General features: G+C 43.5%; 1 protein-coding gene across 1 annotated transcript in view; it reads left to right on the top strand.

Moving 5' to 3' along the window:
* The window catches only part of SDHAF3 (succinate dehydrogenase complex assembly factor 3), a 75,057-nt gene extending 69,712 nt beyond the window's left edge, over positions 1–5,345 (top strand). Inside the window, exon 2 of the mRNA XM_075922330.1 lies at positions 4,715–5,345. Within this exon, the coding sequence (XP_075778445.1) occupies positions 4,715–4,918 (204 nt within the window). The 3' untranslated portion in view covers positions 4,919–5,345. The remainder of the gene's footprint in view (positions 1–4,714) is intronic.
* The last annotated feature ends 21,606 nt before the right edge of the window (positions 5,346–26,951 follow it).

Below are 26,951 nucleotides of genomic sequence, written 5' to 3'. Positions count from 1 at the left end.
AGTAACATTCAGCATGCATTTATTAAGAGCAAATTGTGTCAAACCAAGCTGCTAGCTTTCTTTGGCAGGATAACAAGCCTTGTGTTTAAGGAGAAAGTAGCAGATGTGGTATATCTAGATTTTTAGTAAGGCATTTGATATAGTCTCATATGACCTTATTAACAAACTAGTGAAATACAGCCTCGAGGGAGGTACTGCAAGGTGGGTGCAAAATTGATTGGATAACCCATTTTAAGGGAATAGTTATGATTCACATTCATGCTTGAAGGGAAGTAATGAGTCATGGTTCCACAGGGATATGTTCTGGATTCAGTTCTGTTGAATATCTTCATCAGCGATTTAGATAATGGCATAGAGCGTACACTTATACATTTTACGGAAGATACCAAGTCAGGAGGGATTGCAAAAGCTTTGGGAAACAGAATGAAAATTCAAAGTGATGTGGATAAATGGTAAAAACCAACAAATGGTCTGGTAGCACTTTATAGACTAACAAAACATGTAGATGGTATCATGAGCATTTGTGGGCACAGCCCACTTCTTCAGATGACCTGTCTGTACCCACAAATGCTCATACCACCATCTACACGTTTTGTTAGTCTATAAAGTGTTACCAGACCATTTGTTTTTTTTTTCTGTAACAGACTAACTCGGCTACCCCCTGAAGTTGCTGGATAAATGGTGTGAGGTAAACAGGATGAAATTCAATAAGGACAGAAGCAAAATACTCCACTTAGGAAAGACCAATCAGTCACACACATACAAAATGAGAAATTATTGTCTAAGAAAGGGAAAAGGGGCCTCTGCAGGTGAGATGTTGCCTGCCAAGCTGGTGGATCCTGCCTGTGGTTGTCCTGCCCCTCCCCCACCCCAGTTGAGACCTGGGGATGGGAACATGTGCAAAGTCTCATCCCTTTGCCAGGGGCTTGCAGCATCAGAGGGAACTGTCAGCTGTTTGTCTCTAGCCACCGTGTGTCCCTGGCAGGGCAGGGACAAGAGACTTCACATGCTCCCCCCCAATACCAGGCCCTGATTGGCCTGGGAATGGGGGGAGCGCGCGAGATCTCCTCCCGCTGTGGCACCTAGAGGGAACCACCAGCTGTTATAAAACAGTTGGTGATCCTCTTTAAGAGGGGGAAGACTTCACACATTCCCCCACCTCCAAGCCAAGCAGGGTCAGTGGGGGGAAGCACGAGAAGTCTCCTGATCCCACCCTTTCCTCCCAAAGCCCTGCCCTTCTGGGGCAGCTCAGGGCCACTTCAGAAATATGAAGTGGTCCCTTTTTAAAACTTTATTGCCCACCCCGGGGTAGGAAGAAGTAATGTGTAAAAGGATCTAGGGTATCATAGAGGACCACAACCTGAATATGAGTCTGCAGTAGAACACTGTTGCAAAAAAAGCACATCTCATCTTTGGATGTATTAGCAATAGTGTTGTAAGCAGGACACAAGAAGTAATTCTTCTACTCTACTCTGTGCTGTTTAGACTGCAACTGGAGTATTCGGTCCAATTCTGGGTACCACATATCAGGTAAGACAAACTGAAGAAGGTCCAGAGAAGAACAACAAAAATTATTAAAGGTTTATAAAATATGACCTATGAGGGAAGATCGAAAGAATAGGGTTTTAGTTTGAAAAAGGGAAGACTAAAATAGGACATCATAGCTTTCAACTTCCTAAAAGGTTGTTACAAGGAACAGGGAGAAAAATTCTTCTCCTTCAACTCTGATGATAGGACAAGAAGCAACAGGCAATTGCAGGAATTGAATTGGGGGGAGGGATAGCTCAGTGGTTTGAGCACTGGCCTGCTAAACCCAGGGTTGTGAGTTTAATCCTTGCAAAGGCCATTTAGAGATTTGGGGGCAAAAATTTGTCCGGGATGGTACTTGGTCCTGCTGTGAAGGCAGGGGACTGGACTCAATGACCTTTCAAGGTCCCTTCCAGTTCTAAGAGATAGGCAATCTCCATTAATTTAATTTAGGAAGGGAGGCTTAGGTTGGACATTAGGAAAAACTTCCTAATTTTCAGGTGGTTAAACACTGGAATGAATTGCCTAGGGAGGTTATGGAATCTCAATCATTGGAGATTTTTAAGAATAGGTTAGACAAACATCTGTCAGGGAAGGTCTAGATGGTTCTTGGTCCAGCCATGAGTGTAGTTGATGTCCTCTCAAGGTTCTTTCCAGTTCTATGATCATAATGGTCCCTTCTGATGTTAAAGTCTATGAGAACTACTCCACCCTATCAGTGCCTTTCACAATCACATCACACAGTCATTGCAGATGTATGGTATGATGCAGGAGACCCTCCCAGTTCACAGAATTAGTATTTGTGGTTCTGCATATTAGCAGGTTTCCTGTCTTGGCCTCGGGGAAGGGGGGGGCAGGAGGAGGCGGGAGCCATGAGGAACTCACTGCAGCTGCCAGGAGCCACAGTGTTCCCCACAGCTCCTGGCAGCTGCAGTGAGTTCCCCGTGGCTCCCAGCAGCAACTGTGAGTTCTCCATGGCTGCTGGGAGTTGTGGTGATTTCCCTGCTGCTTCCTGGAGCCATAGGGAACTCATTGCAGCTGCCAGGATATACCACATCAAGATGCACTACGTCTACTGCTCCATCCTTATACACAAGGCTTGTTATTCTGTCAAAGAAATCTAACAGGGTGGTTTGACATTTTATTCTTGACAAATCTATGCTTAATGTTACTTAACACTTTATGATCTTCTAGATGTTTACAAACTGATTCCTTAATTATTTGCTTGATTATCTGTCCAGGTACAGAAGTTAAGCTGACTAGTCTGTAATTCCCTGGGTTGTCCTTATTTCTCTTTTTATAGCTTGGATCTATACTTGCCATTTTCCAATCTTCTGGAATCTCTCCTGTATTCCATGACTTTGCAAAGATATATCTTAGGTAAATATTTCTTGGGTGTGGGCTTAAATTGTGTTTAGAGAAAGAATATTCCAAATTAGGTAGGGTTTTATGGTCCAAAATCTGATTTTAACCAGGAAGCATATAGGTAGCCAATACTTAGTTCAAGTTTTTGAGCACAGAATATTGCCAACATGCTACTAAGCAATCAGCAAGCAATGTTACAGATTAGTTATTGAATTGTTTAGTAATTTGCAAGGCTGCCCTCATGAGTGTATTGCAGTATTCAACTGTATTTGCAGACAAGTAATACTAGTCCAATCATACCACTGTGCAAAGTGAATTCTGATAATAAGTTGCTTGATAAAGTCTAGAAAAAAGCATCTATTATTAAATTTGCTGTTGGCCGGTGCAGATGCATCTCTTGCTACAGCATACCAATACAATAAGCTAGCAGTGGTAGAGACCTGATGCAGACTACACTTCTGCATACAAATTTAAGTTACCAATAGGGATGTTAAAACATGGGTAATTGGCTAAACGTGTAACTGCTGAAAAAATTCAGCACTTACACACACTTGTAGTGCAGAGCAGCAGTCATCTCCCCAGGAGCTGGTGTGTACCAGGAGCTGTCTTTTAAGCCTGCTCCTGGTGAATACTGGCTCCTGCCGATCACCCATTTCCCAGGAGCTGGCTGCTGCCCCGTGCTTTGGGAGTTGTACTGGGAGCTGCATGTAACCATTTGGGTAACCAATAAGCTCATGCTTACAGCTACACTCTTATATCCCTAAGTTACCAAAAGGTATTGGAATTTTGACACACAGTCAACAGGTTTTCATTATGATTAAAGATGCCTATTTTGTTTTGTGATCTAGAGTAGTATGACTGGTAAAAGGACTGTAAACTTTGCATATACAGGCAGTCCCCGGGTTACGTACAAGATAGGGACTGTAGGTTTGTTCTTATGTTGAATCTGTATGTAAGTCGGAACTGGCGTCAGCCGCTGCTGAAACTGATCAGTTTCAACTGCGGCTGAATCTGGACGCCAGTTCTGACTTACATACAGATTCAACTTAAGAAACCCAGGCGTCCCCAAGTCAGCTGCTGCTGAAACTGATCAGCGGCTGATTCCAGGAAGCCTGGGGCAGAGCAACTCTGCCTCGGGCTTCCTGTAGTCAGCCGCTGGTCAGTTTCAGCAGCGGCTGACTTGGGGACGCCAGGGGCAGAGCAGCTGGGGTGCTGCCGGGTTGGTACAGTAGCGCCGAGGAGTGGTGCTGCGGGACCAACCCGGCAGCGCCCCAGCTGCTCTACCCCAAGCGTAGGCAAGAAAAGCCTGGTCTGCTGGGGGGGGGGGACACTAGCTGCATTCCCCTCCCCCCCCCCCCCAGCAGACTAGGGATACGCGGGTGGCGGGACGGCCCGCGTCCTCCACGGCTTTGCTCCGTCTCCCTGGTCTGCTGACCAGGGAGACGGGGAACAAAGCCCGGAGCACGCCCGCAGCGGGACAGCTCAAGCGCGCCCGGGCTGTCCCGCTGCGGGCGTGCTCCGCGGCTTTGCTCCGTGTCTCCCTGGTCTGCTGGGGGGGTTTCCCCCCCCCCCAGCAGACCAGGGAGACGTGGAGCAGCTTTTCTCGCCCCGGAGGACGGGAGCGGCGGGACTGCAGCGCATCTGGGCGTCCCGCCGCTCCAGTCCTCCGGGGCGAGAAAAGCCCCGTTTGTAACTGTGGATCCGACATAAGTCGGATCCGCGTAACTTGGGGACTGCCTGTATTAGAAAAGTCAAGAAAGTCAACAGAAATCTCACTTTTGTCATCTTTCTTTGACCTTTCTTTTTTTCTTTTCTGTATTAGGTCTATTCAGAAATGTTGTGGCAGCAAGCTACTGGAGACAGACAAAACTCAAGAAGAAAGCCTTGTTTTGGAGTCCACCTCACAGAGGAGAAACTTAATGACTTCCATAATGAACAGATTGGACAGCTGCAGGAATTGATGCAAGAAGCCACTAAACCTAATAAGCAATTTCATATTTCTGATGACTCTGAATACAAGAATTAGATTTTTTTAAATGCACTTAAAAGCATTCTAGAGCTTCCTTTTCAATTGGAATGGAACATTATGATGAAGAATAATGAAAGCTAATGATATGGTACATTCTTGGTGTTTTAACCTGATATATCTGTTTCCTTATGCAAGAAGGAAAGATAGAATTATTGTATGATCCCATGTTATGTAAATTATAACAAATGCTAGTTTTCTTTATATGTTAATTGAGGAATTTTCTTTAAAACAAAATAAACTTTTATTCTAATAGTCACCCTGCTTAAAACCACAGCTTTATGAATAAAATAATCTGTGTTTTTCAGAGTTAAACCCCTATAATGTATCAAAGCAGGATTCCTTTTCTTATCCTTGAAATCATGCTATTTTACAGATAAATTCTTACTGATTCAGCAATAAAATAATTCTTTAATAGAAATACAAACACTGTCATTGTTATACAATTAAAAGGCAAAGAAGGTTAAAAGCTCTGTATTATCCCATATTCTGCTTTTATACAGAAACAAATTGTATTAAATCTAATAACAGGAATGACCCTCCCCCTTTCATATTATTTTATAAATAATATCAGAAACAGATTAAACCAGCTTTAATGGAAACAAAGCACTGCATTCTGCAAGACCGTGTGTACCTATTGTAATGCTCAGATCATTGTGATGTAGTGTTGTTTTTAAAAAAAAAACGCCTACCCTATCAAAGCCTCCCATCTCTTCAAAATTCACAGCAGCCTATTTGCTCAAAGGCAATTTTCTCTTCAGTGTTTTAAACCTATATTTATAATTATTGCTCATGTTCTACTTTTGGATCTTCTATTGACTGCTACCTGTAGAGTGTTCAGCATAATTTATTTCCTCTTTAGGGGAAGCAGCTTTGACAAGGAATTGCATTTACAGAGATCACAAATCATAGATACATGTGTATCTGAATTACTGTTCTTGGGAGCTAATTCTGAGAGGTTTAAGGAGTATCTTGTATTTTCCAGCCCCTGAAACCCTCAAATAGGAGTTGCAGGCTGTTTATCGCCGTTCAAGGCTCAGTCCCTAATGCTACATCTACACTACAGCGTTATTTTGAAATATCTTATTTTGAAATAGTTAATTCTTAATAAGTTATTTCAAAATAACGCATCTACACACAAAATGCATTTCGAAATAGCATTTTGCTATTTTGAAATAGCGCGTCCACCCTCAGTGGACTCTGAATTGCATTTAAGGCTGTCTGGAACCAGTTCCGGCAGGGCACCAGGTCAGGACTTACTGTGTGGGGCTGCTGCCTGAGGCGAACTGAGGTCTGTGCTTAAAGGGTCCCCCCCCGGACAGCCAGTTCTCAGGTTTTCCTGCTTGCTTGTCTACCTCGATGAGGGACAGCAAAGCATTTTGTCTCTGCGTGCTCTGGTTGTCCTCACTCGGGACATCACAGCACTTAGCAACATGGAGCCAGAGCTGCCCCTGGGCACTCTGATGCTTCTCTTGGATGTGTTGCTGCGAGCCTGACTGCACTTGCTGCCATCGGGGGGCTGTCAGTATTCAGGAGGACCTGCGGGAGAGTTTCCACCCTGAGGAGAACTAACAGTCTCCCTGGTCAGCTCCATTGGGGGCTTGTGCCTCATTCCTCCCTCACATCCTTCCACTTACCCCCCTCCCTGTCCCCTTTCCTGATGTCAAATAAAATACACGTTTTTTCATAAACACGAACTGTCTTTATTTAACAAAACTGGGGGCGGGGGAAATGAAACTCTTGTGAGACTGGGGAAAGGAGGGGAGGAGAAAGGATGGGAGAGGGGAGGGGGAAGCAAGGTGGAGAAGGGGGAGAGGAAGCTCAGGACTCAGGGGTGGGGGTCTTGCCAGGCCAACTGTCTCCTAGTACCACAGATGCAGGGGCCTTGGCATCCCCAGGAGGGATGGGGAGGAGGTGGAGGGAGAAGCGGGGAGGGGGGAGAAGGAGTGATAGCTGGGGAGGCAGTAGGCACTGGAGTGGCAGAAGGCACCACACTCTGCACCAGGGCCTGCAGGTGTTGGCAGATGGCATGGCTCTGGGCAAGCTACTCCCGCCGGAGATCTTAGTTGTCTTGCACCCAGTTCTGGATGGTGTGATGCAGGACTCGCAGTGCCCCCAGGTTCTGCTGTTGGTACCCCTGCCCTGCACGAGTGGTCCTGTGGAGCCCTCAGGTGCAGGAGCATGTCCCGGGCAGGGTAGCGCACCCTGCACGGGCAGCTGGTGCGGCTGTGGAGAAGCAAGAGAAGTGATCAGTTCTCCTTGGGAACACAGTGGGTGAAGCTCAACCCCTCCATGCAAGGTGAGGATGACCATTCCCTGCACCATCGGAGCCAATGTGCTTTCACAGAGGCCATGTTTGGAATGTCCTGCTAGCCCCAGGAATGGGAGCTTCTCTAAGGCTATGTCTAGACTGCAGGCTTCTTTCGAAAAAGGCTCTTTCGAAAGCATCTTTCGAAAGAGCCTCTTTCGAAAGATCGCGTCTAGACTGCAGGCGGATCTTTCGAAAGAGAAATCCGCTTTTTCGAAAGGGAGCACCCAGCGAGTCTGGATGCTCTCTTTCGAAGACGGCCTCTTTACATTGAAGAACGCCTTCTTTCGAAAGAGGAACTTTCGAAAGAAGGCGTTCTTCCTCGTAAATTGAGGTTTACCGCCATCGAAAGAAAAGCCGCGTTCTTTCGAAATAATTTCGAAAGAACGCGGCTTGAGTCTGGACGCAGGGGAAGTTCTTTCGAAAAAAGGCTACTTTTTTTGAAAGAACCCCTGAGTCTGGACACGGCCTAAGAGTGCATCCATGCCCTGTGTTGTGTATAGTGTGGGTGAGGTGGTGGGGAGATGTCCTCTGCCTCTGTGTAGAATGGCCTTGTGGAGGGAGGGTATACTGCTGTGTCCCATCCCAGGGTCAGGAGCATGTCATGTCTCTTCACACACGTGTGTGGCTAACAGGCCAAGGCCCCTGTGTGACAGCCACCTGCGGCCATGTGCCCAGGGGTGGCATGGCAGATGCACAGGTTGCTGCGTGATCCAGGGTAAGCAAGTCCCATGCGTGCAGTCCCCGGTCTCCCTACCTGCTTCCCAATAAGGGGACAGTGATGGCACTCACATGTTGTTGCCTCCCCGGATGACACTGCTGACAGGGAGCCCAGAGGGAGTCCTGGCTGCGTGGCACACTCCCTCTGGGTTCCTGCGGCTCCTGGCGCTCCTCCTCCATGCCCTGGTCAGGGCCTTCTGCTCCAGGATCGATGACCCCTGGGGTGGCTAGGACCGTCCCGCCCCCCAGGATGCGGTCCTGGGCATCAAAATAGGGGCAGGTGTCTGCTCCTGTGTGGGACCTGCCCCCTGTGGCCCTGGCATATGCCTGCCGCAGCTCCTTAATTTTCATGCGCACCTGCTCCTGGGTGTGCATGTGGCCTTTGGTGGCCAGGCTGTCAGCTATCCTGCCATAGACGGCCACGTTCCTCTGTCTAGTGCATAGATCTTGGACATTGGAGGCCTCCCCCCAAACCTCAATGAGGTCCACGATCTCCGCACTAGACTAGGAAGGCGCCTGCCTTCTCCAGTCCCTGGCAGGTTCCTGAGATCTGGGGGACTGGGCCGAGGGAGCAGTGAAGGGCTGGCTGGCACTGGCTGCCTGGCTCATGGTGGGGCCACTGGGTCATGGGCAGCGACTGCTGGCTCTGGGCTGGCAGGCCTGGAGCTGGCACAGGCACTGTGGCCAGACCTCTACCCCTTTAAGGGCTCCGGGGCTGGGAGGGGGTTTCCTGTTTGTGCCCAGAGTGGCCACCAGGGCATCCTGGGAAGGGCTGGAGGCCACCTATTTCAAAATAAGCATCTACACAGCGTTTATTTCGAATTAGCCATTTCGAATTTGGCGTTATTCCTCGTAGAATGAGGTTTACCAAATTTGAAATAAGAGTCCTGCTATTTTGAATTAATTTTGAAATAGCAGTTTGGCTGTATAGTTGCCAGTACAGTTATTTCAAAATAACGGCTGTTATTTCAAAATAACTTTGCTTTGTAGACATACCCTAAAATTTGTACAAGGGTTGCTTTTGATTGCCATGTAGCATATCCAGGCAGCATGCCTCTGCTGCTTTTGGTTTTTTTTTGCATTGTACTACTACCCGAGGTCCTAACTGGTATCAGTACTCTATTTTACTAGGTATGTAAACACATAGAAAGACCTGGTGCATTCTTCCATAGCTTAAAAGTCTTTACAAAATCTAATCAAACTCCAGTTCAAATAGTTCCTAAATTTATCAAACTGAAATTGGATTTACAGTACATTTGGTAAGTTTAATGCATCTATTTGAGGTTTTATTGTGGAACAATGTGTGCTTTCATGGGAAAGCTACATTAAATAAACTTACTTTTAAAACCCTTTGTTTTTATAGTTTCGAGCCACATCAGCACCTACCATTTTATATTTCTATCATTAGAATATTTGAATATGATAAGGTTATTGTAAGGCAAATGCTTCTTTCTTTGTCAGAATATAAAATGAAACCAGTCTGACTCTTAAATAGCTAGTGGAATATGTCTTTAGTCATATAAAATATTTGGTGGCACACGGAGAGACGTGTGTAATAATTAGAGTGATTTGGCATGTAAATATCTATATTTAGTCAGAAACATGCCAACTAACTGTATGTTTCATTTGTGGCTATTAGTACTAACGAGTAAAGGAAATGCTAATCTAAAACACTCCTTTTGTCTTTTTTTTATGACTAAGGGAAATATTTAGAGGCAATCAGTCAACTTATGAATTTAATGCCACATGAAGAAATAGATTTAAATGCTTGTGTTTAGCATCATTGAACATGAAGCTCTCAAGAGCAAAAGATTTTCTAAATTTGTGCCCTGTACTGGTCTTGCACTTAAATACAAATAGTTATTCATTAATTAGCTCATGGATGTCTATTTGTTGTTATGGTACTGGCCTGGACCAAAACTCCATTTCTAAGCACCCTCAAACTTTAGGAAAGTTAATGAACTTAATGTATTGGCTCGTATCCATTTAAAATATGCACTGGATGAAAAGGATTCAGTTATTTTTTTAACAGGATGCAATTCCCATGGATTATTGCATCAATAGCATTGGGCTCTGGTACTATTTTTAAGCAAACCCTGTAATGTCATTGGTTAAAACAGCATTATATATTCTATCATTATTATATGTATTACAGTGGTGTCCAGAAACTCCCATCAGATTGGGGACCCATTGTGCTAAGTGTTGACAATCCCTGCTCCACAGAGTTTATAAACTAGATTAAATCAAGATGGAAAAAGAGTGTAGACAATAAAAGTGAAGACATGTAGGAAGGAATATGGTAGCAGTAACAGGAACACATTGTGTGGCTGATTAAAAAAATGCATAAAGAAACCACAGAGTAATAACCATAACCTCTGATGAATACTCTCCTAGTAATTATCGGTTGGGAATTAACTACAGACATTCTGCCAGGAGTGGCTGTGGAAGAGGAATGAAAAGGAAGACAAGGAAGTGTCTGTGCAGTGACAGTTTTCAATACATAAAGGGTGTCAGAGAAAGAAATTTGAAGACGCTTGTGGGAGAGGGGAGGCCAAACCAGGGATCAAGCCTGGCGTTGTTGGCAGAATGAAGGGGGTAGAAATGCAATGAAATTAGAGGCAGAGTAGGAGGTTAGTTGTGAAGCCCCTTAAAAGGGAGAACCAAGAGCTGGTAGTTGATGCAATGGTGATGTTATAAGCAATTGACACAATCAGAACATTGGGCATGGAAGAAAATGGCAGTGTTTAGAATGGAACTTTTGGTTAGAAAGGCTGGAGAGGATTAACATTTAGGAGTCAAGATGGGAGAAAGTGGCTGGATGAAAGTTTTGACACTGGACAGAGAGAAAAGGTATCTTCTTGGAAACACAAAGGTTTTTGATATGGCTTGGTTCTATGGGGACATGATGACAGTTCAATCAGAAAATGACCCCTAAGTTACAGGCCAGTGACTGAGGATGATGATGGTGCAGTTACTATTGGCAGGAAAATGGAGAACTTGGGGGTACAATGAGGAGTTTTGGTTTTCCCATACATAACCTAACAGCAAGAGATCCGCAAATGGTGTCAAAAAGAGTGGCTGAGATGTGGGATGGAATGCAGGGTCAGGGTAGACCAGGTAGGTGTATGCTGTTGCAGCATGCAAGCATATAGCTTATCTAGACCAGGGGTGGGTAATAAAACTGTGGTGGTTCACCCCAGTGGGCCGCCACTGCTATATTTACCAGCACTTCCACAGGTACAGGCAATTGCAGGTCTTGTTGGCTGCAGGTCACCACCATTCCTGGTCAATGGGAATGGCAGAAAGTGCTGTGGGACCTGGACACCACTTCCCACAGCTTACATTGGCTGGGAATGGTGATCTGCAGCCAGCGGGAGGTGCAATCACCCGTACCTGCGGAGGCGTGGGTAAATATAGCAGCATCTGCAGACCACCAGGGGCTAACTCTGGTGAATTGGATCTGGCCTGTGGGCAGGTATTTGCCACTCTGGAGAGAGGGTGTAGAAAAGTGGTCCCCAACCTTTAGAGGCCGCCGGGCGCCAGGGGGCGTGGCCGGGCGCCTGCCGGGCGCCAGAGGGCGGGGACACATGCACGCCCGGGGGCGGGGCCCCCCACCATAGCCGCGTGCTCAGGGGCGGGGCCCCCCCGCAAGCGCCACGCTCCCGGGGCCGGCGCCCTCCCCCCAAGCGCTGCGCACCCGGGGCTGGCGCCCTCCCCCCAAGTGCCGCGCACTGCGAGCGGCCAATTTGCAGCGCTCCTGGGGCCGGTGTCTGGCTCCGACTCCATGCATGCACCATGTGCCTGGGGCCAGGCCAGCCCTGAGCAATTGGCGGGAGCACACAAATGGCCCCACGGGCACCGTGTTGGGGACCACTTGTGTAGATGGAAAAGAGCATGCGTGAGTGTCTGTGTCTGTGTGGCAAAGACAGAATCCTGTGGGATAAGAGAGCTGTAGGATCAATCAAACAAGACAGTGTAGGAACAATCAGAAATGTTTCTCTGTTAAGAAAAAAGTACAACTATGCTTCTACTTTGGATAGTGAGAGGGACTTTGAAATTATATGTTGGAAGTGGGTGGGCTTGAGTTAGGAAAATGTCTTCCATGGAAGCCAGAATTTGTGTTGACTTTTGTCTCTTTTGTAATTATAAAACCTGTCACCTCTGTACAATATCAATAGCATATCTTAGCAATGATTATTTTATATTTACATAGGCCATGCTATGTCATTATGCCATTTGTGAATGACATTACAAGTCAGCTGGCTCTAATTCACATTCATCATAATCAATTTCACAAGCAATTTCTGCCTGCAGCGATTGCTTAAGACCTCTAAATATATGCTGTAATTTAATGTGTTAGCAGAATTTATGTAGCAAAACATGCCTTAAACTAGGAAAAAGGTAACAGATAATAGCATAATGATTAGATACAGTAATTTGGAGGCATCTCAACTGCTTTTATGGTATAATTGCAAAGTACAATAATACAAATTTAAGAGAAACTAAAACATTAGAATGTGAGTTCTTTACAGGTTGGATAAAATAATTCAGGGAATTTACATTAAAAAGAATTACTTAACTTGCATATACTTATATGTATCTGTTTAGAAAACTATTACTTACTTCAAACCTTTCTTATTTTTTCTTTGCATCCCCTCTCATGATTATTGAACTATACACAATAGAATTATGTATAAATCTGAGTAATTCCTTATTTTACAAAAAATAAACCCACCACTTTTGTAGAAGAGAAATGGTAGTTAGCTGCACATATACTGAGGCTGTCAGAGGCAGAATAAGAGATCAAGGTTCTCATCTAAGGAGTATAGAAATGACACATTCTTCAGAGATGTGACAAACTCTCCCACTCAATGTTCCCAAAATACAAATTTGGTAGGTAAGTAAAGTCTTAAATGTCTTAATACTGAAAAATAACTGTAAACCTGTTGTGCTCAGTGGGATGTTTTGTGGGTCCTTCAGGGTAATATACTTTATGAGCTAGGCTTCACTAAATATTTACTGCCTTTTCATGCAACAATGCTATATTCACAGTGTTGGCTTTTAGCACAAGGTGCTAAAAAAGCTTTGTTTTTATATACATTATATGAAGGAGCTATTCAATATTGGAAAAGAAATAATGGGTCCAATACTAGATTTAAAAAACAGCATTAAATAGAAATGGTCAGTTTTTAAATATAAATATTTTTTATTAAAAATGGCTTTTTGACTAAAAATGTTGGGAATGCTTTTTCCTGAACACTTCCTTTTCCTTTTCTTCCTTTCTCTCAGGTGGAAAAAATTAAGGACAGGGGGCAGGGAATGAATATTTTTTCAGTGCAAAACTAAAAAAAATGTTTGGCTCTTTGAGCATTTGTGTGCATGAATCCAGCTGTAGATGTGTGCATCCCAGATGTGTGAAATTGAAATCTTTTGGCTAGCAATGCCCACCGGGGCAATACATGAGCCTATATGCCTATATCCCTCCACTTTCCTGAGGGCATAAAGGACGTAGCAGCTACAACTGCTGCTCAGTTGCTTCTTATTGCTTCCTTACAGTTTTTTTGGGCTCTTCTGTATTGCCTCAAAGTTCTGCCTATGGGGATGAGAATAGCAGTGTGCACTGAAGTGCTGCACTGTAACTGCCATGATGTGGATGTTGCAGGCACAATTCTCCTCAAACAGGAACCCTTCAGTTACAGCATAGCACTTAGATATATGCTGCTGTTCATGCCCCTGTAGTCTGAACTGAATTAGTTTAGGAAAAAAAGCTTCAGAGGTGCTGCTACACTATTAGTTCTTTTTTAAGTTTTCTTTCGTTCATTGGTGTTACTGTTTGTGTAGCTGTAAATAGAGGTATAGTAGTTGGAAATTTGCCAGTGTGTGACAGAGTGGACTAGGCACTGAGGGACCCCTGCTCGAGATATTATGAACTGGCCATATTCCACCCCAGAAAAGGGCAGTAGAGACATCCTCCCAGTTGCCTAGAATGGCTATATGGGAAGCACCCAATCAGGGGCCAGCAAGTGCTACAGGGCCACTGCAAGAGCTGTCCCTAGCTAGAACTGGGGAAGATCAGATAGTGCTCTGGACTGGCAGTATGGTCTCACCTAGGACAAGGCCTAGAGGTAAGAGTGAAGAATCTGCTAGAGTCATTGGGCAGTGGCCTAGGAAATTAGAGCAGCAAGACAGTCATTTAAAGGGACATTGCAGGCAGCTGTTAACTTCAGGGTCCCTGGGCTGGGATCCAGAGCAGGGGGTGGGCCCGGGTTGCCCCGACCCCTATTAGCCAATGGAGAAAGAGGTGTGGACTTGGAACTGAACTGTAGTGACCCAGCATGGATACAGGTGGTTAAAAGATCCCAGGCTTGCACATATGGGTTACACACACACCTATGTTGTGATATGAGGTGACAAATACCTCTCAAACTGCAGGAACACTAAGACAAGTAACCTCTTTTTCATAGAATTTAAAATCCAAAACGTTCTGCAAAAAATTTCAAAGCAGTTAGTGCCCTGATTTTTTTCTATAGAAAATATGTTTTTAACCAGATATATTGTCAATTATTTGAACATTTTCAAATTGAAGTTCCATGATGTATTGTTACATGTTTTCATATGTAGGCTTTTCTGGGTTAGAAAGTGAAATTATTTCTACAATTAAATGTCTCTATCCAGAGACAACCCATACCTCCCAATAGTAGGGGTGTGGAGTTGGGGCAGCTGGCTTCAGCAGTGTTATTGAGTGTGTTCATACAGCCAAGCAGCAAATCTTGGGGAGGCACATGACCCATCATGCCCACCCACACATCATCTCTGTATCCACCTACAGTAGTTAAAAGAAGGCATTATGGGCTTGATCCAAAAACTGCTGGAATTAATGGAAAGATTCCACTGTCTTTAGTGGGGTTTGAATCAGGAGTTGGGTGCGTCTGCACTGCATTGCACCGTAGCTCAAAATAAGATGTGCAATTTGCGTAGCTCAAATTGCGTATCTTCTTTCAATCTTCTTTCAAAAGAGCTTATTTTATAGACAGCGACAAATTTCAAAATAACCCACTATTCCAAAATGTCCCTTACTCCTCATGGAATGAGGTTTACAGGGATTTCAGAATAGTGAGCCTGTTATACTTCGAAATATTCCGCTGTGAAGATGCAGAATAGCTATTTCGGGATACCTCCATATCCCGAAATAGTGCTGCAATGTAGACGTAGCCTTAGATTCTCTGTTTCAATCCTTTGTCACTAGGATTGAATATGACTATTTTATACAGTCAAAAAAGCCTCTGGATTTTTTTCATCCTCAGTGGAACTTAATTTTCTTGAACTTAATTTTCTTAATTTTCTGTACCAATATGCAGGTGTGTGCTGAAACTAGTATTGAAGAACTATAATTCAGCTGCTAAGCAACTGAGAATTACAGGTTATTTTTCCAGCCTTCAGTATTACATTGTGTCAGGAAAGCATCAGGCATTTCAACAAGTCCATTGAAATGCAGAGGATGTGGAGGAGATACCCAAATCAGAGCTATTCTTTTCAGATGACAAATCTGAAATACTGTCCCATGATGTGTCAGAAGAAGAGATTTTTTAGAACAAACTGATAAATTAACAGTAATAAGTCACCCAGACCAGATGGCATTCACCCAAGAATTCTGAAGAAACTCAAATATGTTCAAACACATGTATTAACAGGTGTGTTGTGAGCAAGACACGAGAAGTCATTCTTCCACTCTACTCTGCTCTGGTTAGGCCTCAGTTGGAGAATTGTGTTCAGTTCTGGGCACCGCATTTCAAGAAGGATGTGGAAAAATTGGAGAGGGTCCAGAGAAGAGCAATGAGAATGATTAAAGGTCTAGAGAACATGATCTATGAGGGAAGGCTGAAGGAATTGGGTTTGTTTAGTTTAGAAAAGAGAAGATTGAGGGGGGTCATGATAGCCGTTTTCAGGTATCTAAAAGGGTGTCATAAGGAGGAGGGAGAAAACTTGTTCATCTTGGCCTCTGAGGATAGAACAAGAAGCAATGGGCTTAAACTGCAGCAAGGGAGGTTTAGGTTGGACATTAGGAAAAAGTTCCTAACTGTCAGGGTGGTCAAACACTGGAATAAATTGTCCAGGGTGGTTGTGGAATCCCCATCTGTGGAGATATTTAAGAGCAGGTTAGATAAATGTCTATTAGGGATGGTCTAGACAGTATTTGGTCCTGCTATGAGGGCAGGGGACTGGACTCGATGACCTCTCGAGGTCCCTTCCAGTCCTAGTATTCTATGATTCTATGAAATTGCAGAGCTACTAACTGGTTATTGTCGCAAGAATCACAGGTCCGATGATAAATACCCAAGGGGAGAAGGACAGAACCAGGTGGACAGTTTTATCAAATAAAAATTATTTATTTATGACAGTGGTGAATTTATAGTATTTATTCTAAGATTTTTAATAGACTGTGTTAATAATGAATTTACAGTATTTATTATATTTATTCTATGGTTTCTAGTAAAACGTGTCAGAGATATAGGGATGGGAATGGCAAGGGGAATAGTCTCTAATCTTAAAATATCCAGCTACAGTAATAAAATAACAGTGTTAACTACAAACTCTTCTGTACTACCCAAAAACAACTACAACACTAAGCTTATACAACAGGAAAAAATCAAATCATACATACCAACTTACACAGCACATGGAACATTTCACAGATATCGGTTCGGTTGCGAAGGCCTTGATTACGCCCGAGAGTCGGGGGAGGTGGCTGATTGGTTGATCAGGCCGGCAGCGCTTTGAAGTATGCGAGAAGGCACACGCACGGTGGTACGTGTGTTGCTAAGACCTCCTAGAGCGAACTGTGCCATGGGTATTTATCCCCAAATCTGCACATCACTTCCCTGCGCTTGCATATTACCATATATGGCCCAATGGTCACCAAGTGGGGGGGGTCTGTGTCCCAGGGGTTGGGCCAAAACTGTGCAGGTTTCATGCGACCAGGTAAGCCCCGCAGTTCTCACGCCAAGGTGACGGGTGGGAGAGTCTGAGGCTATTTTCCCCTTTTCACACCTTCCCTTTTTCTAAAGGCAATGGTATGCAGGAAGGGTGCGGCTGGTTTCTCTCAAGGAGTACTGCAGCCCACTATAGCAAGAGCGGCCTGGCCAAACTTTTTTTCTGGGGGAGCAGTTTCTTTTCTCTAACAGTTATGTTACCTTCACTGAAATGAGCCTCTGTTCCAGATGACTAGAAGATAGCTAATGTAATTTTTTTTAACAAGGGCTCCAGAGGCGATTCTGACAATTACAAGCTAGCAAGCCTAACTTCAGTACTGAGCAAATGGGCAGAAACTGCATTAGAGAACAGAATTGTCACACACCTTGATTAACATGATTTATAGGGGAAGAGTCACCTGGGCTTTTGTAAAGGAAAGTCATGCCACACCACTCTATTAGAGGTGGCCAATAAGTTTGTGTGATCCAGTTGATAAAATGTCATTTGATTGTTCAGAAAGTTTTGACAAGGTCCCTCACCAAAGGGGTCTCTTAAGGATAAGTAGCCATGGAATAACAGGAAATATCCTCTGATGGATTAGTAATTGGTTACAAGATAGGACACAGAGGTAGGAATAAATGCTCGCTTTTCACAATGGAGATGTAAATAACGGAGTTCCTCAAGGATTTGTGCAGGGACCCGCATTGTTCAATATATCCGTTAATAATCTGGAAAAGGGAATAAATTGTTAGGTGGCAAAGACTGCAGATTATACAGAATTACTCAAAATAATCAAATTCAAACCTGACTGTGAAGAGTTACACAGGGAGTTCACAAAACTGGGTGACTGGGCAACACAGTGACAGATGAAATTCAGCTTTGTTAAGTGCAAAAAAATACACATTAGAAAAAAATTAGTCCTAGCTACACATATATTCATGGATTCTAAATTAGCTGCTACCAGTCAATAAAGAGATTTTAGAGTCATCATCCAATCTTCTCTGAAAACATCTGCTCAATGAGTGGCAATAGTCAAAATGCTAAAAATGTTAGGAACTCTTAGGAAAGGTGTAGCCAATAGGACAGAAGGTATAATGTCCTTAATATAAACCTATGATGTACGGAAACCTTGAATGCTGGGTCCAGTTCTGGTTGCTCCATTTCAAAAAGGTTATAGGGAAACAAAAATAGCAATAAAAACAATCAAGGAGATGGAACAACTTCCATGGGGGAGATGCAAAAAAGACTGGGGCTGTTCATCTTAGAAAAGAGATGATTAAAGGGGGATATGAAAGAGATATGTTGGTTGGTAGGGCTAGGTCCAGAGTGACTTAGACACATTGGAGGATTGGGCCAAAAGAAATCTGATGAGGTTCAACAAGGAGAAGTGCAGAGTCCTGCACTTGGGACGGAAGAATTCTGCAGTCTGGGGATTGACTGGTTATATAACTGTTTGGCAGAAAAACACTTGGGGATTACAGTGAATTAGAAGCTGAATATGAGTCAACAGTGTGCCCTTGTAGCCAAGAAGGCTGACGGCATATTAGGGTGCATTAAAGGAGCATTGCCAGCAGATCTAGAGAAGTGATTATTCCCCTTTATTTATTGCTGGTGAGGCCACATCTGGAGTATTGTGTCCAATTCTGCCCTCTAACCCCTCACTTCCCCCATTACAGAAAGGATGTGGATGCATTGGAGAACGTCCAGCAGAGGGCAACAAAAATGATTAGAGGCACATGACTTATGAGGAGAGGCTGAGAGATTTGGGCCGATTTAGTCTACAGAAGAGAAGATTGAGGGGGGATTTGATAGCAGCCTTTAGCTACCTGAAGGGAAGCTCATTAGCAACAGATGACAGAATAAGGAGTAATGGTCTCAGTTTCAGAGCGGGAGGTCTTGGTTAGATATTAGCTATTTCCCAGTAGATAATGCTGCAGGTGGAAGTCATGAAACTTTGTGCTTATACAATTTTACTGATTATGAAAATTGTTTTTATAAAATCTCATTTCTCTCATGTGACAGTGTATAAGCTGAGCTGATGTCTTTGCACACCTGTAGGCAAGCACTCCATGCCACAAGTAGTCTTAAGTGTTGTGTTGGGGAAAATCTCGCTCCCCTGGGGTACAGAGTCCCAGGACCCTAGGAGGGCTTCCTTCACCTGCAGGTGCAAGCTAGAAGCAAGCTTAGTTAGTTTGGATAACATACTCAGTCAGAGAGTTGAACTCCTCACTTAGGCTTTTTACAACCCTTGGGGGAGATAGCCCCACTGCCATGGGTCGGCCAAAGACTATTTCATAAGGTGTGAGATTGTGTTTTCTGTTAGGTGTATTTCTAAGATGCATTAGCACTAAAGATAGGGCCTCTGGCCACTTCAGTCCAGTGTCAGCGCAGACCTTTCCTAACCGTTGTTTTATGTCTAGGTTTCTTCTTTCCGTGTGGCCGCTAGCCTGTGGGTCGTATGGGGTATGGAACTGTTGAGAGATATTCAAAGCCTTGCAGATGGCCATCATAAGGGATGCAGTAAAGTGGCTCCCTCTGTCAGAATCAATTCGTAAGGGTATTCCAAACCTAGGAATGATCTCAGTCAGTAACTTCTTTGCTACAGTCACAGCATCTGCTTTTCTGCAAGGAACACTTTCAATCCAGCCACTAAACAAGCATACTATAACAAGACAATACTGCAACATTAAACTGCTTACAAATCACACATGAATTAGATACCCTTGCAGCTTCTAGGCGTACTATTGTTTTAGGATCTGTGAGGCCACCCCCCCTTTGCTCATGTGTGTCATCTGATGAGACACCTGAGCAAGCTGCCGTATGAGAGATCTTGGGGCGACTGGGTGACCACCAGGTGCAAACATTATCCTAGCAGGGGATAAGGAGCAGCTGCTTTCTCCCAAAGGTTTCTCTCTGCAGGTTGAGCAGCTTGCTGTAGTTCTATCAGGTCCTGCAAAGAAACAGGAAGAGAAAGAGAGACCAGAATCTGAAAGGGAGCCGGAGGTCCATGTGCTGCTGCATGTCTGGCTGTTGCATCAGCACTCCCATTACCCAGAGAAACAGGATCGGTAGCACCTGTATAGGCTGGGCAATGAGTAATACAGAGGGATGTGGGTAGCTGAATGGCATCAAGAAGTTGGGAGGTAAGGGGACCATGAGAGATAGTGGAGCCAGAAGAGGTTGTTTCCAAATTTGTCCTGTGGCATGACAGACAGAGAACGCATACTTTGAGTCAGTATAAATAGCAGCAGACTGTCCGGAAGCTAAAAGGCAAACACAAGTTAAAGAGATAAGCTTCTGTCCCTATCCAGCAAGACATTTTAACACATGCAAGGTATCAGTTTTACACCCTTTCTCAGTTTTTCTAGCAATTAACACATCATCAACATACTGAACCAACACAGAGCTGCAGGGAAGAGGGATAGAATTAAGGTCAGCTTTTAAAAACTTGGAAAACAGAGTAGGGCTTTCACAGTAACCTTGGGGAAAATGTGTCCAGGTTAATTGACGACCCTGAAAGGAAAAGGCAAAGAGAAATTGGGAATTCTTATGCACTGGAATAGAAAAGAAGGCAGAACATAAATCTATTATAGAGAACCTTTTAGAAGTGGGTGGAATAGTGGAAAGAATAGTAGGAGGGTTAGGTACTGCTGGAAATCTAGTGATTACAAACTTGTTAATGGCTCTTAGGTCTTGTACAAATCTATAGATTTGCTTACCCTGGCTGTCAAATTTTTCCTCCTTTTTCACAGGTAGTATAGATGTATTACATGGTGAAGTTGTATAAACAAGTATCCCTTGTTCAAGGAGGGAAGAGATTACATGCTTAATGCCCTCTTCTGCCTCCCTAGATAATGGATACTGGGGTACCCTCGGGAAAGGCTTGTTGTGTTTGTATGTTACTTGCACTGGTGTTGCAGAGGCTAGCAACCCCACTTCATTCGCATGGGCTGCTCACAATGTTTCTGGGACATCTGAGAGGTCCAGGAGGGGTGTATGTCCTGAGATCTCATCAGATTCCTCTGAGAGTAGTAATGCCATCGAATTTGGAGCCTGATGGGGGGGAAGGTCAACAAATATCCCTTCCTCTCTACAGAGAAGGTTTGCACCCAATTTTTGCACCCAATTTACACAACAAGTCATGTCCCATAAGGTTTCCAGGAGAACAGGGAGATAACAGGAAAGAATGTTCAGCTGACAAGGGTCCAAAGCATAGTGGGGGTGCAGATGGCACATCTGGGGAATCAAGCTGTTTCTTTAGAGTAGCCAATTGTTGCTGCAGCTTGTCAATAGAATCTTTTTGGCTAGCCATAATGTTCTGATTTTTTTCTTTCTTTCCTGCCACATCCTCCCAGAGGCACCAATATTCCATCTGGTTAGGATGTTTTTCCTCGAGGAAAACTCTAAGATAAGCAAGCTTTTCTAAGTCAAAGCTACCCTCTAGTTGCCATTTTTTCTGGGAATTCCTCTGAGTGTAGCTATTCCAAAAGCTCATTAATTTCTTAAGTCTTCTTAGTTTCAAACCTGCTGGCAATTTACCTAGCTGACTGTAAATTCTTATTATCTGAGACAAGGGAGTCCCAGGCTGTGAGAAACCTTTTCCCTCAGTCGGAGACAGACTCGAGGGAGCAATCCCACCCATGTTAGCACTGTCCTGTCCAAGGACAGCACAGGAGCCCAACAGTACTACCCTTTCCAAGGATAGCTCAGGCATCCAGCAACACTACCCTCTCCAAGGATAGTGTGGGAGTCCACACAAACTGTCAGCTTCACTCACACTCCTTATGTGCCGGGGGAAACCGCCCTTGCTTTCGGCAGCTGTTCAGTGACACTGACAGCACCAGTGTGGCTATGGTCCCATTCCGGACTTCACTCACTCAAAACCATGTGCTTGGACTCGCCACCAATCAGTCAGCAACAAAATCCAAGCTCTATTTGGCTATACCCAGCGTTTTCATTTTAAATCTCCCTCAAGCCTCTTAAAGAAAATGTTGGAGCAAAAGATGACTTACCGCCAGCCGGTTCCAGCTGGTGACGAGAACAGGGAGGCGGACTGGGGGATTTTAAATGGATCCCTTACCCTCCAGATGCGCGCTGTAGTCCGTTCCCGTTCCCCGTCGTCAGCCTTTCCAACTGGAGTTCCAAGCCATCCCACTTCTGACACCAAATTGTTGGGGAAAATCTCACTCCCCTGGGGTACAGAGTCCCCAGAAATGTCCGAGGCTGGAGGTCAAAGCAGTGAGGCAGGAGAGAAATCTAGAAGGAAAACTTTATTATGCATGCATGGAGGCTGACAGCTACCAGAGTGAGAGCAGCAGCAGCCCTGAGAGACAGTTTCAGGGATTCTTTATACAGTATGTTCAGACAGTTTAGTTGTTGATTGTTTTCTTTAACATATCAAAGTCTCAGCAGAAGTACTCTGAGACATTTCTGTTCACATCAGGAGTGCTAGAAGTAAGTTTTACAGTACAAAGGCACATGAGAACCTGAGTGAGGAGTTACAAGGCAAACTGTGACAAAGATAAGAGTTTACATGACAATTTGTGACCGACTGGGAGTCTCCATGAACTTGAGATAGGAGGCATTGTAAGGGTCTTGATTAGAGTTAAGATGATTTCTCTCTGTTACAGGGAGAGAGGCCTGGAAAACTTTTAACCCTTACAGCAGTTTTCTTTTAGAGAGTTTTGATTTCCTCCAGTGTCCCCCCTTAGACACAATTGGAGTTATTTGATTTTTCTCCCACAGTTGCTAAGCAAAGAAAGTACTTGCTCAGTGCAAGTGCTGTGTCTGGGCTTTACATCTCATGTTCAAAGTGAACCACGCTTCTGTACAAACACAGGACAAAAAAGGGTGCCTACCTCAAATTGCTTACAGAATTATAAGAGAAGACAATAAGACCATATTGATTAGCATGACAGGCAATTGTCTGCACCCACCAGTAGCCTAACTGGTGTCAAGTTTTGGGTTTTTTTTGGGAATACATTCCAACAAATGACAGTTTTAAGATTGGGTGGGAAGGCAATGAGAAAGTTTTGTGGATGTTTACTGGGAGCTTCTCTCAAGCAGTTACTTAGTGTTCTATGCCATTCTTGGAGTATACTTAAGAATTGTGAGTCAAAAGCAAACATAAAACATTCTTTTTGGAAATTGTCCATACTCCCAGTATTTCAAATGTCATATTCTTCACAGTTTTGGGATACAGTTTTTTATGTCTTGCAGCTCCTACTTGATATCTATCAAGCTTATCTGATGAGGGAGGGGAATGTAGAAAAAGCAGAACCAACAACAATTGTTCTTGGAGCAACTCCTGGTGGTTGGTTATCTATGGCTAGAAGGTAGAATGATGTTTTATTTCCTGATGGTTAATCAAAATCAAAATGGTGGGAAATGAGAGATGAACTTCAGAGGCTATTATGTTTCTAATTCTTAATCTGATTTTTGTAGTTTATCAATAATGATATGATAAAGTTTGAGTTTCAGCCTTATAAGAGTATCTACAGTTTACTAAAATAGGGCCAGATTGGGGGTTTTTATTCACAGCGCATGCTGGAGAAGATATAGAGGGACTTGTCTGCTGCTTTCAGACAAAATTCTTCCTGACAGCTCCTTGGAAGTATGCATTGCAATAGTGGAAATTCCACTACCCTTTCAGAAAGGTTAAAAGCTTGCTGACTGCTGCAGGCACATGGATGCTGTTATGACCCGCTCTCTTCTTGCTTCCTTTTGGATGCTAAGTGTTAGAGGAAAGAAGATGGTGAGGGACAGAACTTTTTTAAGTGCTGTCTAGCCCCTATACATCAATACAAGTCTGGGCATAATCCAAGCCTTTAATTTTTGTTGCACTGTAGCGATTTTAATTGGTGCTGCAACACTCTCCACATAATACAATTTCATTAAAGCAAATGAATTACTGGATTGTTAGTTAAGGTGTAGTAGTTTGCAGTAATTTGTTTTACTGCTATATAGCTGGACCTAGCCATTAAATATAACTGGCTTTTGTTTTTATATAGAAATACTTCCAGTTAATATGTCAGTAAATAACAAAAGAGGGAATAGTAGTTTATCTCAAAAGCAACCCATTTTCTATTAAGTGTTTCATTTGAGAGAAAGGAAATATAATTTTTCCAAGCCACTTGTTTACATCATTGAATCTAATCTGACCTTTTCACACCTAGTTCTCAAAGCACTTTTGAATAAAGTGAAGCTGTGACTGCTGTTTCTGAGGATGCTTTTGGCTGAATTATAATTTTGGCTATTCGGGGATGAGGGGAAAAAAAGCTTAGGGCACTAAAGGAGTTATTTGTTCTCACCTCTCTCTATGCTGCCAACCTTTTCAAGTGATGTGTTGAAATGCAGTGTTTTTTCTTTTCCCATATAAGCTTGCCTAATACTCTTATAATAACATAAGAGTCTGTGCACGGTACATGTACATGCAAAGAGCTGACTGGTTTGCTGAAGTCTGGTAGGTACAGTAATGGTTCACGTAAGACTTGTAGATGTGTGCTTTCATTCACTTCACTTAATGGGACAGATGAGTCTTTGAAAGTGTGGCTTGTGTGGTCCAAAGGTGATGAGATCTTTACTAACTTTTCCCTCCATAGAATCCTATTAAAGTTTTGTGCTGTGGCCTAAATTTCTGATATAAGCAACTTTGTCCTTGTCACAGCTCATTGTGTTAGTGATTCCCTTCACACTGAATGTGCCTTATGATTCAGCTGAGTCACCGGTTGCAATTTGCTCTTGTTTTCGAGGATTCTCAAAACCATCAATTTGTCTGCTCTTGATATTTTGCCTTTCTTGAAGCTGCTTTTTACTACCATAGGAACCGCTTGAAGTTTAAATATAGCAGATAACTTTTTCAAGTCAAAATAATTAGGAACTACAATGCTACAGGTTCTAAAGACATTAGAAATCGGGAAAGGTCTGAGAGATACACGTAGACTGCTAAGAAAATTACTGAGATTATTGCTTGATGTAAAAGCTTACTTGGTCCCAGATATACTGTAGCTCCATATACACATCAGATAACTCCAGATTCTAACTTCAGCTTTAGAAGTTAAAATAATAAAAAAAACCCAACAAGTTAAAATAACTTAGAAAAGTTATATGTCTTCAAGTCACCAGGGCCTGATGAAATGCATCCTAGAATACTCAAGGAGCTGGTAGAGGAGGTATCTGAGCCTTTGGGTATGGCTACACTGTGGTTTTTTTCCTCAAAAGGAGGTATGCAAATCATGCTCTCATTTGCATATCTTCTTCCGATTCTTTTGCCAGAAGAGGTTTTTCCAATATTTGGCTCTTCTACACGGGACCAAATGTTGGGAAAAAAACCATCTTTCAAAAGCCCCCTTATTCCTTGTAAAACGAGATTTACATGGGGTTTTGTAAGAGGGTTTTTTTCTAACATTTGGCTCCGTGTAGATGGGCCAAACCTCTTCCGAGAAAAGAATCGGAAGAAAATACACAAATGAGAGCACAATTTGCATACCTCCTTCTCTCCCCCCCCTCCCCCCAACACCGTGTAGCCATACCCTTTAGCTAGCATCTTTGAAAAATCATTGAAGTTGGGAGAGATTCCAGAACTCTGGAAAAGAGAAAATATAGTGCCCATCTATAAAAAGGGAAATCAGAACAAACCAGGAAATTACAGGCCAGTCAGTTTAACTTCTGTGCCACGAAAGATAATGGAGCAAGTAATTAAGGAATCCATCTGCAAACATCTGGAAGAAAATAAGGTGAGAGGTAACAGACAGCATGGATTTGTAAAGAACAAATCATATCAAACCAATCTGCTAGCTTTCTTTGACAGGATAACAAGCCTCGTGGATAAGGGAGAAGCAGTGGACATATACCTAGACTTTAGTAAGGCATTTGATACAGTCTTGTGTGACCTTCTTACCAATAAACTAGGCAAATACAACTTAACTGGGGCTAACATGGGTGCATAACTGTCTGGATAACCATTCTCAGAGAGCAGTTATTAACAGTTCACAATCATGCTGGAAGGGCATAACAAGATCGGTTCTGTTCAATATCTTGATCAACGATTTAGATATTGGTATCAAGAGTACGTTTATTAAGTTTTCAGATGATACCAAGCTGGAGTACTACAGAAAGAGAACTAGGGGTCCTAGTGGACCACAAGCTAAATATAAATCAACAGTGTGACACTGTTTCAAAAAAAGCAAACATGATTCTGGGATGCATTAACAAGAGTGTTGTGAGCAAGACAGGAGACGTCATTCTTCCACTCTACTCTACTCTGATTAGGTCTTAGTTGGAGTATTGTGTCTAGTTCTGGGCACCACATTTCAAGAAAGATGTGGAGAAATTGGAGAGGGTCCAGAGGAGAACAACAAAAATGATTAAAGGTCTAGAAAAAATGAGCTATGAGAGAAGGCTGAAGGAATTAGGCTTGTTTATTTTGGAAAAGAAGACATGATAAGGGACATGATAGTGTTTTTCAGGCATCTAAAAGAGTGTCACAAGGGAAGGCGGAGGGGAGGGGAATTGTTCTCCTTGACTTCTGAGGATAGGACAAGAAGCAATAGGCTTAAACTGCAGCAAGGAAAGTTTTGTTAGACCAGGACTGAATCTTGCCAGTTGGGGGACAGGTTCTACATCTGCACCATATCTGTATCAATGTGCATTAATCAAGTCGAACATAGCTAAAGCAATAACTGGTTTATTTAACAAAATACTAAACTTAGAAAGCAAACCTAAAATCTGGTTGTCACAATTAAAGCCTAGAATGCGGCCAGAACCCAAAACAGGAATGGTTTAAAACAGTCCTACCACTGTCTCAATGACTGGAGAAAAGAGGCAGGTGACAGGAACAAGCTGAGGCAACACGGAGTCGCAGGAACCCAGGTAAATGGATAGTCTTCTTGCTTCTGGTCTTCTTTCTTCCGTTCTTCTATGCTTGACATGCTGTCCACTGTGCGGACTGGAGGACGAGATGGTACGTATATGTGCATGTGTGACTGGCCCTGCTGCAGACTCCTAACTAAAACAAACCACCTGTGCTAGCAGTTG

This window comes from Pelodiscus sinensis, chromosome 2 (genome assembly GCF_049634645.1).
Source record: "Pelodiscus sinensis isolate JC-2024 chromosome 2, ASM4963464v1, whole genome shotgun sequence".
Lineage (NCBI taxonomy): Eukaryota > Metazoa > Chordata > Testudines > Trionychidae > Pelodiscus > Pelodiscus sinensis.
Note: the sequence above shows the minus strand (reverse complement) of the source record. Positions and strands in the feature narration are given on the sequence as shown.